Source organism: Bubalus kerabau, chromosome 19 (assembly GCF_029407905.1).
Source record: "Bubalus kerabau isolate K-KA32 ecotype Philippines breed swamp buffalo chromosome 19, PCC_UOA_SB_1v2, whole genome shotgun sequence".
In the NCBI taxonomy this organism is placed as follows: Eukaryota; Metazoa; Chordata; class Mammalia; order Artiodactyla; family Bovidae; genus Bubalus; species Bubalus kerabau.
The window spans coordinates 4,600,611-4,613,210 of record NC_073642.1 but is presented as its reverse complement, the minus strand read 5'-3'; the positions used below and the strand labels follow the sequence as shown (position 1 = coordinate 4,613,210).

At 44.4% G+C, this 12,600-nt stretch overlaps 1 protein-coding gene across 1 annotated transcript in view; it reads left to right on the top strand.

The window, feature by feature from the left end:
• The window catches only part of GABRB3 (gamma-aminobutyric acid type A receptor subunit beta3), a 283,275-nt gene that overhangs the window by 223,941 nt on the left and 46,734 nt on the right, over positions 1–12,600 (top strand). Inside the window, exons 5-6 of the mRNA XM_055555724.1 lie at positions 8,644–8,726; positions 11,223–11,360. Coding sequence (XP_055411699.1) covers positions 8,644–8,726; positions 11,223–11,360 — 221 coding nt within the window. The remainder of the gene's footprint in view (positions 1–8,643; positions 8,727–11,222; positions 11,361–12,600) is intronic.

Below are 12,600 nucleotides of genomic sequence, written 5' to 3'. Positions count from 1 at the left end.
ATGCACTCCCTTTGTTATGTCTAGTCGCCATTCTTTTTGAGTAAGTCCTCCCCTAGAAATGCTGGCTAACCCACTCTTCCTTGGAGTCTTATGCAAGGTATGATACTTTAAATGGTCGTGAATGACACTTTCTGCTCTGGCATGCTTGTTTTCATGCCCTGTTGGTATCTGCCTCTAGCGGCAATGGCTTTTCTTGGAGGTGATGGGCTGTGTGTGTTTGACTGTGTCCCCCAACCACTTTCAACTAGAGAGTGTGCCCTTTAAAGCTGTGGTGGTGAGTGGGGAAGGGAGGAAGCTGGGTTGAGGGTGGTGAGGGAGGGGAGGGAGAGAAGAGAAGCAGAAGGAGAGGGAAGAGGGGAGAGGAGCTGGGAGGCTGCCTTAGCAGGCAGGGCCGGTCTGTCAGCCTATCTGACTCATGTTTCTCACCCTTTCCAGTGGAACTTACCGTGGTGATGAAGATGTTCTAGAATCTGTACCATCCCATACAGTAGCCACCAGCCATAGGTGACTAGGGCTTCCCAGGTAGCGCTAGTGGTAAAGAACCTGCTGACCACTGCAGGAGACTCAAGGGATCCTGGGTCGGGAAGATCCACTGGAGAAGGAAATGGTAACCCACTCCAGTATTCTTGCCTGGAGAATCCCATGGACAGAGGAGTTTGGCGGACTACAATAGGGTTGCAAAGAGTCAGACATAACCAAAGCAACTTAGCATAAACACGTAGGTGACTACTGAACACTTGGAAGGTTGCCAGCGCTTCGGAGGAACTGAATTTTTAATTTGACTTCATTTTAATTAATTTAAAATTTAATTATAAATAGGCAAAGGGGCTTCCCACGTGGCAAAGTGGTAAAGAATCTGCCTGCCAATGCAGGAGAGGCAAGAGATGTGGGTTTGATCCCTGGGTCAGGAAGATACCCTCGAGAGGGAAATGGCAACCCATTCCAGTATTTTTGCCTGGAAAATCCTATGGACAGAGGAGCCTCGCAGGGTACATACAGTCCACTGGGTCACAAAGAGTCAGACATGCTCGTGAGCACGCACACACACGTATATGGCTAGTGGCTATCTTTCTAGATATAAACCCCATATACATCACCCAGGTGCCATCATTAGATCCAGATGGTTCAGTTCAGTTCAGTTCAGTCGCTCAGTCATGTCTGACTGTTTGCAACTCCATGGACTGCAGCACGCCAGGCCTCCCTGCCCATCACCAACTCCCAGAGCCTACCCAAACTCATGTCCCTTAAGTCAGTGATGCCATCCAACCATCTCATCCCCGTCATCCCCTTCTCCTCTTGCCCTCAGTCTTTCCCAGCATCAAGGTCTTTTCCAGTGAGTCAGTTCTTTGCATCAGGTGGCCAAAGTATTGGAGTTTCAGCTTCAACATCAGTCCTTCCAATGAACACCAGGACTGATCTGGTTTAGGATGGACTGGTTGGATCTCCTTGCAGTCCAAGGGACTCTCAAGAGTCTTCTCCAACACCACAGTTCAAAAGCATCAATTCTTCAGTGCTCAGCTTTCTTTTTAGTCCAACTCTCACATCCATACATGACCACTGGAGAAACCATAGCCTTGACTAGATGGACCTTTGTAGGCAAAGTAATATCTTTGCTTTTTAATATGCTGTCTAGGTTGGTTATAACTTTCCTTCCAAGGAGTAAGTGTCTTTTAATTTCATGGCTGCAATCACCATCTGCAGTGATTTTGGAGACCCCCAAAAATAAAGTCTGCTACTGTTTCCACTGTTTCCCCATCTATTTGCCATGAAGTGATGGGACTGGATGCCAAAAATGATCTTAGTTTTCTGAATGTTGAGCTTTAAGCCAACTTTTTCACTCAACTTTTTCACTTTCATCAAGAAGGTTGTGGAGACACAAAGTCTCAAAGTACTTTTTTGATTCTCTCAAAATATTTTCTCCCTTCCTGTTAGAGAGTTGAACCTTCAGTGTTTTCCTTGAGACTACCTCAGTCATCTACCCTGCCATTTCCATTCCTGGCAGGTGCTTGAGGTTCTGACACACACTTTTCTTTTGGTTTTCACTTATAGCATTATTGCCAGTTTTGGCCTTTGAGTTGCTTTATCACCATATTGCTTGAAAATCAGGAGACTGTCCGTGTCATTTGCCTGATATGACTACTCATTTTACCAGAATTGATGTTCATACAACAATAGTGGATTTATGCTGAAATCCAGAAGTAAATGCTCTTGTTATAGGAAAATGCTATCTACTAAGGGCTTTGTAGTTTTATGGCACCACTGAGAAGTATCAGGTTATGAGGCCTATTTATTTATAAGATAATTTATGCTTTGCTAATTGTGTAGTTACTTGTGTTGTATCTGTTATCTATGATGGCCACAGTGTTGCTGCATTACAAACAGCTAGAAAGCCTATTTTCTAATGATAATAAGTGCACATTGCTTGTGTGTCTGGGTGGTTAATTAGCATCTCTGTGGATTACGGCTCATTTCCCCACAGACCCAGAGATGGATGGTCTCTGCTCCCTATGTCAATAGTCCTCCTAGAACCAGCAGACTCATTTGAATGTGGCTTTTTCACAGCAGAGGCAGAACCACAAATGTCTCTTGGAGGCTAAGCTTGGGACTATCAGTCCACACATTCTGTCAGACACAGCAGGGCACAAAATTGGCCCGTATTGTTTGAAAATCAGGGCCACAAAGTCGTCCAAGAGTGGGGAGACAGTTCTTCTTTAGTGAGAAGAATTGCAAATGACATGGCAAAGAGAGTAGGTACTGGGAAGGGTAAAGGAATGGGGCTGCCACCACGTTCAACTTACTGCAACAATTTCCCCAGCAACATACTCAACGAGTCTGTATAGCAAAGGCATTTGGACATTTCTGAGAATTTATCTTCATATGTTTATTATCAAGTAAAAATGGGGGCAACTTCAGTGTTGGCTATGTTCTGTGCCTCCTCCACAATGAGTAATAAGCACTTGCTTTAGAAGGATGCTGAGTTCACTTCAGTCGCTCAGTTGTGTCTAAGTCTTTGCAACCCCATGGACTGCAGCACGCCAGGCTTCCCTGTCCATCACCAACTCCCGGAGCTTACTCAAACTCATGTCCGTTGAGTTGGTGATGCCATACAACCATCTCATCCTCTGTCGTCCCCTTCTCCTCCTGCCCTCAATCTTTCCCAGCATCAGGGTCTTTACCAATGAGTCAGTTCTTCACATCAGGTGGCCAAAGTATTGGAGTTTCAGGTTCAGCAACCTGAGAAGGATGCTCAGTTGATCTGAATTATATGATCAGGTCCTTTAACCTAGCATTTGAATTTATATTCTTGGAAAAATGATTGATGTCTCCACTGCCTTGTACTCCTAGAGTCAATACAGAATTGGAGATAAGTGTGAGTTACATGGGAGTAGTTGCAGAAGGCTAAATGGCTACCCATAAGGCAGTGCCCCAAGTGTGCAGCTGTTCTGTGGCCATAAGTAACAACCATTGCCAAACTTCTCAGACATTTGAGCATCCCCAAGGCAATGGCACCCCACTCCAGTACTCTTGCCTGCAAAATCCCCTGGACGGAGGAGCCTGGTGGTCTGCAGTCCATGGGGTCGCTAAGAGTCAGACACGACTGAGCGACTTCACTTTCACTTTTCACTTCCATGCACTGGAGAAGGAAATGGCAACCCATCCAGTGTTCTTGCCTGGAGAATCCCAGGGACGGGGGAGCCTGGTGGGCTGCCGTCTATGGGGTCGCACAGAGTCGAACACGACTGAAGCGACTTAGCAGCAGCAGCAGCAGTGCAAGTGTTCTTGCCTGGAGAATGAAAATCCCAGGGACGGCTGAGCCTGGTGGGCTGCCATCTGTGGGGTCACAGAGAGTTGGACACGACTGCAGCCACTTAGCAGCAGCAACAGTGCAAGCCAGGAATTACACAGGAGGTACTACTAACTTGCTCCTGGTCCTGTTTAACAAGATTTTAATTCAGAGGCCATGACCTCAACAATGGCAGCATTTTGCTGTGATCCTCATGAGCATGGAAGCCAAAAATCTCACAAGCATGAAAATCAGCCTGTTGAGGATTTATTCTGCAACCGAACGATTCACAGACACCACCAGGCTATCAGCACATGGAGTATCACCCAAGGATCTTGACCAGTGAGCCCAGGGAGCCTCTTGGAGTGTCAGTAAAAGTGCAAGGCCAGAGCTCCTACTGGGAGTGCTTGCAAGAGAGTGAGTGTCCCCTCTGGCTCTGAGATTTAGGGGACTGAAACCAAGAAGGGCATTTTCCTTGAGTTCTGCTCTGCCTGTTACTCCTGGTTCCCATATTTTCTAAGTCATTTTTGCTCAGTGAACATCTATGGGACACCTGCTGTTTGCCTGTGGCTCATGTTCTAAATACTGATGGCTCCAGGGGACCAAGCTCTTCTCCAGGTCCATCTAAGGATGAGCAAGGGACCTGCAAGTCAAGAAATGGAAGGACACTCTAAGTATAAACGGTCCCAAGTGTAATGACAACACTAAAATGGGTGGTGAGAGGAGGACAGCAGAACTGAAATACTTCGGTTCTGCAAGTCCTCTGAGAAAGCTAGTCAAGGACATTTAACCTCTATTCTATCTGGTGTTAACCATGAATGTAAAATATCCACGCAAGCGGGGAGGAGAGTGTGTGTATTGCCCCATGATTCACTGTAGGTGTGGGTCCCAGAGTCCCCCTTTCCCAGCAAGGACAGGGAGCACTTGGCCAAAGAGCTGGCGTTTCAGGTAAGTGTTGGTGGTAATAGCGGATGTGTACCTCATCAGCCGAGAGCAGTATTTTCACCACAGCCTCTCCAGTGGCCTGTGGAGAAATCTGTGTTTGTGCAGATTGACAAACTCTTCATGACATGAAGAGGTTGCATCTGCCCTTATTATACTTTTTAATTGTTGGAATTTTAACGATGGCAGTGCTGACACCAAAGTACATCTCAAGCTTGATATAATTGATAAACTAAGAACTTTTTGACCTGCTAAAAGCTGTTCTTCCCAGAAGTAGTTTCTAGACAGTGTCCAAAGTTGGCAGATGTTCCATTATAGATTTTAAACTTGCTGAGATGGTGCTTCCCTTACAAAGTACACAATTATTCCTTGATTCTTTATACCTTTGATTGCTAAACATATCTTTAGGGATATATCACTTACACAGGACTACCTACTAAACTGTACCATATTCCACAATGGGCAAAATACCACTGCTGTTACTGCAGGTGTAGCATTAAAATATTTATTTTCTCCCTTTACATATTATATTTCCAACTTGTCACATATATGAGATATATACATGGATACAATTTCTGTGTGTGTATATTTAGGTGATCATATATAACATAAATATGTACATATGACATATTTCTATACCATACTTGCTCTTCTTTGAAAAAAAGAAGTAGGCTTTTAAAAGTTGAATATATTTTGTAATTTAAGGCAGGCGAAGTATCAAGGACATGGAAGAGTGAATGCAGGTTTCAGGCTGGCTGGATCTCAGTGCCACATATGCCTTCAGGAGCATTGTATGTGACCAACATCCTTACTCTTTCCAAGCCTTGGTTTGCTCATCTTCAAAATGGGAAGAAGAAGAATACCTCTACAATGTGGTTGTTGTGAGATGGAATGCATGAGTACTCAAGTGCTGAGCCCGGACCTGGGCACAAACCAAATTCTCAGCCAGCCTTATGTAAAGTGCTGATGTGACTGCATGCTATGACTGAAAAAAAAAAGGATCTACTGGAGAGAAATCTTCACCCAATATTTCTTATTGACTTCACCACTATTTCTTAGAAATAGAAATGGAATTCTCAGCTTTCAGATGGAAGTGGAACTAGTCGTTGGTTAAGGTCACTTCTCAGGACAAATAAAATTGATTAGAAAAAATATGAACTGCATGTGCCTCTGTGCGCAGGCGCACACGCTTGCATGTCAGGCATTATGCAACTGGAGCTTGAACGCTACTGGGGCTTCCCTGCCTTCGGTCCATCTTCATTAACTAGGCTTGAGTTCTCAGTTCTGTAGACTGTGAAATTCCATCCTATGGCTTCTGCAAAGTCCCTGGGGTACAAAATTTGGTCATTTCACTCCAAAAGTCCAATCTCCAAACCTGTTATGAGTTTAGTCAACGTGGTTGATGATGTGGAGGCTCTGGCCTGCTCTGCCCTTCTTGATCTCTCTACTCCCCTGTTTCTTTTTTTCTTGCCTTTCTGTCTCAATGGTGTAAAGACCTCTTTCTTCCACTCTGTCGTGAATAGGCTCTCATGACTTAACTTTCCACCACAAGAGGGTTTTCTGTGTATTTCTTCCATAGGAGGAAGAGTAGTGCATAGATGTTTATACCTTATTGCCCAAGTCTGCAGGAATAGGACTCCATATGATAGTCAGTATGACACCAGAAGAAGAAGACAGGACAGCAGCTGTACTGAGGATACTCAGCAATTCCGCTAGCTTCATGATTCCCATTTCCAGTGATTCCTGTGAAATACTCTACATAAGTCACAATACATGTAAGCCCCTACACAATTTGTGTGTGTGTGTGTGTGTGTGTGTGTGTGTGCGTGTGTGCTTGTGTGTGTGCATGTGTTTTAATGATGATAATTGGGAACAAAAAAGGAAAAGAAACAAAAATGGTAATCTCGGTTATTGACTCATGAAGTGAATAGGTACTAAAACATGTAGGAAAGTTTTAAAATTTGAGCATTTCTAATAGAGATCTTTTTCTCCTCTTTACAAAAATTTGTAATTTTAACAGAACTTTATTCTAATTTTGCCTTATAGGCATCTTGCATGGATGTCGGGTTGACAGCCTGCCATAAAACATGTCAGAATTTCAAAGTGTGAGGCTTGTTCCTCAGTTGGCTAGGAAGTCAGATGCTATAGAAAAATATACCAAAGAGCTATTTGTTGACTTTGGATAGAATGTAATCCACTCTTTGGAATGATGATTGGAAGTGTTATGACATTTGGAAAGGACATACTTTCACCATTGGTGTGGATCTTACAGCATATGTCTGCACGGCACTTGCATGCTATTTGTAGAGCAAAAAATAGCATTGACCCATCATTGCCAAATAGATTGATATTTTCCCTCACTGTACTGCTCAGCCGTTGGAAATTAGAATTTTCCTCAACCTGCTGCTTAACCCAGTGCTAACAGAAGGACATGCTTTACTCTGTTCCTTTGGCACCTGAGACAATCCTAACATAATTGGCACGTGCCTGGTGTCTGACAGGTGTTTTGCATCAGAACTTGTGCATGTTGCCTAAATGGTAGAAGGTTTATTGTGAATGATGTTCACATGGAAGTCTGTCCAGAGAAAGCTCAAACTAGGCTTTGAGAAAGGTGCACCTTAAAATGTCTGGAAGTTCAGTGTAACTCTAGGGATCTCAGGAGAAGAGATCCCTAGAGTTCTTCCTGCTTAAGATTCACCATTGAATGAGCACAGCCCAGGCTTCCATTTCCACAGCTTCCACCTCAGCTCTGAGATACTGCTCCCTGAAATGTGCTGTGCACGTCCCGCAATGCTATGTGCTGTGGCCCAGCCTTAGTGCTGCTATCTCCTTATCGACTCTCTGCACTGTCTCCACCTCTGTTATGCTTTCTTATGCCTGACTCTCCAGTTCAAAAATGGCATCACGAACCTCTAATTCATGAACTTGCAAATTCAGCTGTATTCTCATCTTTAATTCATCTCCATGAAAGGGAATTCCTTTAGCTCTGTTTTGCCTTTTGCCAAGCTGCATCCTAGACTCTTGGTCAACTCATTATTGGCTGTCCTTGAATCAGGGACCCAAACCAGTATGGTAAGCTGGGACTGTGGTGCAGAAGGGCCAGGAATTCTAGAAAGAAAATAAAACATGGTAGCCTAATCATTGCATTTTCAACAGAGGCTTTGAGTAGGTCGGTTTCTCTAAAATGAGGCTCTTGGCAGAAAAGGAAATGAACTTAATGTTTCTGATCTTCATGTACAGTGGGTTTAACCATTGCCCAGTAGAGGCTTAACTATCCTTAGGTCACAATATAAATCCTTTCTATGGTTGCAGCTGACCTCAAGAGATACTAACCCACTCAGTTTTGATTCATAATCAATAATGTGGAAGCCAAATATTCTCTTTGAAAAGATAGATGATCTTGTGGTGAAAAGGCCTGGAATATTATTAGTCCAACAGACAACTGTAATAAAATAGAATCAAGTAGTTTGGCTCAGAGTTCCAAGGTGCAGCCTGTGGACTGGGAGCTACATGAATATTTCACACTGAAAGCCAAAGAATTCAGTTTTAATCTAAATCAAGGGTGTTACCACCAGGTATATTTTCTCTGTGCGATAAAAGTTAGAGTGTCACTAGACAAGGAGACAGAATAAAAATGGAAGGTAAGTGCTTCCTAAGAAGCCCCTTTCTCTGCCCCTGATTATCCAAAGTTAACAAGATAAAATTTTATAATTATATATATGTTGCTTTTTTTGGATAAAGCAGGCCTGCAGTATAATGAAATATATCATGTATATCATGTATGTATATCATGGAATATATTTAATCAGGTATGCTTTGAAGAAAGGGGTCCTACCTTCTGGTTACTCAGTGTTTATCTAGAAGCAGTTTTTCTGCTGTATTTCTCATCCCATCTGCCCTTACTCTGTGTGTTTCAGAATCACGACGACCGCAGCATGCATGATGGACCTGAGAAGATACCCCTTGGATGAGCAGAACTGCACCCTGGAGATTGAAAGCTGTGTGTATCTGTATTTCTTCTTCATACACTTTGTGTTTTAGGCCTTCTTATCTTTATTTGGCAAGGCATATGTAATTTTTTATGACATAATTTTTAACTGTCTTAAAGATTAGAGGTTTAATCCTCCACTCTGCAAATTTTACTTTCATGATAGAGAGAGGGCAAGAGAGAGAGAGACAGAGACAGAGAGAGGCTCAGTATAAAGAGTTCTCCACTCTAATTTGACTAAGAGTCTGTCTGCTGTGCTGAAATAAAATAAGACAAATGCTCTCCATCTCAGTCTCTTCAGTGAGAAGAAAATGAACTCTGAGAGGCAGTGTCTCACAATGTGCTTCATCATGCACAAGTTGCTGTACTCCTGGGACCCTCTGCAGTTAGAGTAAACCTCATTTCGCATTAGGAGCTCAGCTTTACAAGCCAGCTATTTCTACATCTTGGCAATTTTCTCCAATTTGAAGAGTATTCAGATGCCTTATTGATAATTCAGTGTTGAGTAGCACTTCTCTTATGAGGGGCAAGAGCTGCATCCACATAGTCTAAGAAGCAGATGTCCTGCTCCCTGACCTGATCCCTGGCATATCCAGATACGACTGGTGCCACTGTGTCTTCTCCTGGCCCACTGTAGATCAGTTTATCGGCCTCAGGTGGATTTAGGTTGTCAGCATTTGTATTGAATTTTGGGGGATGGCAAGCGACTAACTTTGCCATGCATTTATTGCGTGTATGGTGAGAAATGAATGTCTTAGTGGATGAACACGCTGAGGAGCTGCACTGGTGGCAGACTGGTGTTTAGACCTCTCCATGTGCCCCTTGCTTCCACACAACACGACGGCCATGATTTCTGAGAGCTGTGCTTTCAGAAGGTGAAGGATGGAGGCATAGGATATTTAGCATGAAGACTTCAGGGAAAGATGATGTTGAAGGGCTGATAGTTGAAGGGCTACTTTAGGAAGTTAAGTAGATTCTGTATGGTCAGAGGACACAACTCCAAGGAGTTGAAAGTTTCAGGAAGGCCAATTTGGATCTAAGTGAGGGAGCAGATCCTGTTCAACTGGGAACCATAATGAGTGGCCTTGGAGACTGTAGATTCTGTTACCACAATCTTTAATTGAAGTGGAGGATGGGCAGGAAGGTCCTTTTTAAAGCAATTGAACAGAAGAGGGATTCTCCCAATTTTCTGGTGACCTGACTACATACGTGTTATTAAAGTCAAGATGCAAATGTATGGACGAGTGGGCCACTTGAAGATTTGGATGTACCCTCAGAGGGCGTGTAAGCTCTGCACACAGCATGCTGGTCTGAACCACAGCCGGAAGGCTAGAGAGGCTGGACTGTGTGTGCAGGGGAGGGGGCCTGCACTTACAACACACAGAGGGGTCAGCCTTGTGGATTCTTGGGGTCCTTGTAAGGACTTTGGACTTGTGTTGCTAATTGCATTGGGAAACATTTGAGGGCTTTAAGCAGAAGAGTGACTTGATGAGATCTGTGCTTTATTAGTGATCGCCATGGCCACTGGGTGAGAATGGAGTGCCATGCAGTCAGAGGGGAGGGTGGGGACAGAAGCTGTGCCCACCGTAATCCCGAAGGGAAGACAGCAGATGGACCAGGGAGCCGGCAGGGACTGTGGGGGCAGTCATCCCTACAGCTTTGGTCTGTTTGTATAATGTCAGATATTTAGCGTCTGCCTTGTATTATATGTTCAAATAAAAAAGTTTTTATATTCATAGGGTATTTTTCTACAGGTGTGATTTTTAATTGACTTTACCACTAAAGTTGACCCAATTCTTTAGAAGACTCCTGAGTGCTGCAAATAACATCAGATACTGTTTTCCTGTTTAGTCATTCTCAAGAAGCATTGATTGATTACCGAGTGAGCATGAGACCGTGCCAAGAGCTGGTTTTGAAGCTATAATCTGGCTAATAGCCATTCCTCTTTCTGCTGAGAGCACTGCTCAAATCTCTAAGGGCCAAGAGAGTCCCCACAAAAGGCATTTCTAAGGTTGGCCAAACTCATGGCCAGGAGCACCTCATGACACCATCCAAAATTGCCCGGCAGTTATGAAACATTGGTTGGGCAAGTTCACCCTCAGTGTTCTAACTTTTTCATAGCTGTTGAGAGAGCTGCCTTTCCAGAATTCTTTAGAATTTTACTTTTTCTTCCAACCATCTTATTCAGTGCTGTGAATATGTTTTTACTTCACATTTCTGTGCAAAGTCCAGGTCAGCCCCACAATTAGGCTTTCCAAACAGAACTTTGGTCAGAATACTCAGCCTCTCCAGTGCCTGCTTTTCAACACCAGCCTGGTCCAAATCAGACAGCAAAGGTAACACAAGACTATCCAAAAGTTAGTTCTTCTAATGATAATGCATAGACAAGCACATCAACAAATTTCCTTCACACATGGGCAAGCTGTTACTTCCATTTTAGTAGTGTCAGTTTCTTTAGACAAAACGATGCTTCATTTCTGCCCTGTCCCTGCTTCTGTCTCCTGGCAGATGGCTACACCACAGATGACATAGAGTTTTACTGGCGCGGGGGTGATAAGGCTGTGACCGGCGTGGAGAGGATTGAGCTCCCACAGTTCTCCATTGTGGAGCATCGTCTGGTCTCCAGGAATGTTGTCTTTGCCACAGGTGAGTCTTGTGTCCCCTCGTGCTCTCTGGAGGGATAGTGGCTGCCTGGGCCATGTTGCTGTCATTGTGAAATACCCTGCTGCTGATTCACAGTGCTTGGTCCCCCAAAAAAGGACCATCGTCAGTCACTCATCATCTTCTGTACCCCTTTCACTGCATCTAGAGGGAATGGATAAGCTGTGATGGGTAGGAAGGAGCAGCTGACCAGGAGATGCTCTCTGTGCTTATTGAGAAGCTAAAAGGCTGAGGTTGAATTTAACCAACCATTGTTTGATATGCTATCTAGGTTGTACTTTGCCAACAAAGGTTCGTCTAGTCAAGGCTATGGTTTTTCCTGTGGTCATGTATGGATGTGAGAGTTGGACTGTGAGGAAGGATGAGCACCGAAGAATTGATGCTTTTGAACTGTGGTGTTGGAGAAGACTCTTGAGAGTCCCTTGGACTGCAAGGAAATCCAACCAGTCCATTCTGAAGGAGATCAGCCCTGGGATTTCTCTGGAAGGAATGATGCTAAAGCTGAAACTCCAGTACTTTGGCCACCTCATGCGAAGAGTTGACTCATTGGAAAAGACTCTGATGCTGGGAGGGATTGGGGGCAAGAGGAGAAGGGGATGACAGAGGATGAGATGGCTGGATGGCATCACTGACTCGATGGATGTGAGTTTGAGTGAACTCTGGGAGTTGGTGATGGACAGGGAGGCCTGGCGTGCTACGATTCGTGGGGTCGCAAAGAGTCGGACATGACTAAGCGACTGATCTGATCTGATTGTTTGATAACATAAGCAGCTTTCTCTCTGGGCAGACAAGAGGCCACTGATAGCCTTGGAGGCAGGAAGGAAGGGGAGGGAGGAAGACCTGAGGAGTCAAGTGCTGTGCTCTCCAAAGTAAGAGACCTTCTCCCGTCTTCTGGGCTGGCAGTCGGCCCCGGTTCCAGGAACATGAGCCCCTGCCGTTAGTGATGCCTCTTCAGACACAGTCATCTGCTCCTGCTGTCATCTGGGAACCCGTCCCACCCTGGGTTTCATTGTCATCTTTGTTTCAACTGTCCGAAAACTAAGAAGTCTGTGCTTGCTGAGTTTTTTTTTTAAACTTCCATTCGTATCTCTTACAGTGGGTGGTGCTTTCTCAGTGTTCTTGCTAAAGGCTGTGTTGTAGCTGAGAGGATAAACGAAAGTGCTCTGTAAACTGAAGGGTATCCTAAAGGCCACAAACTCTGGATGGAGGATTCTCAGTGAAGGCA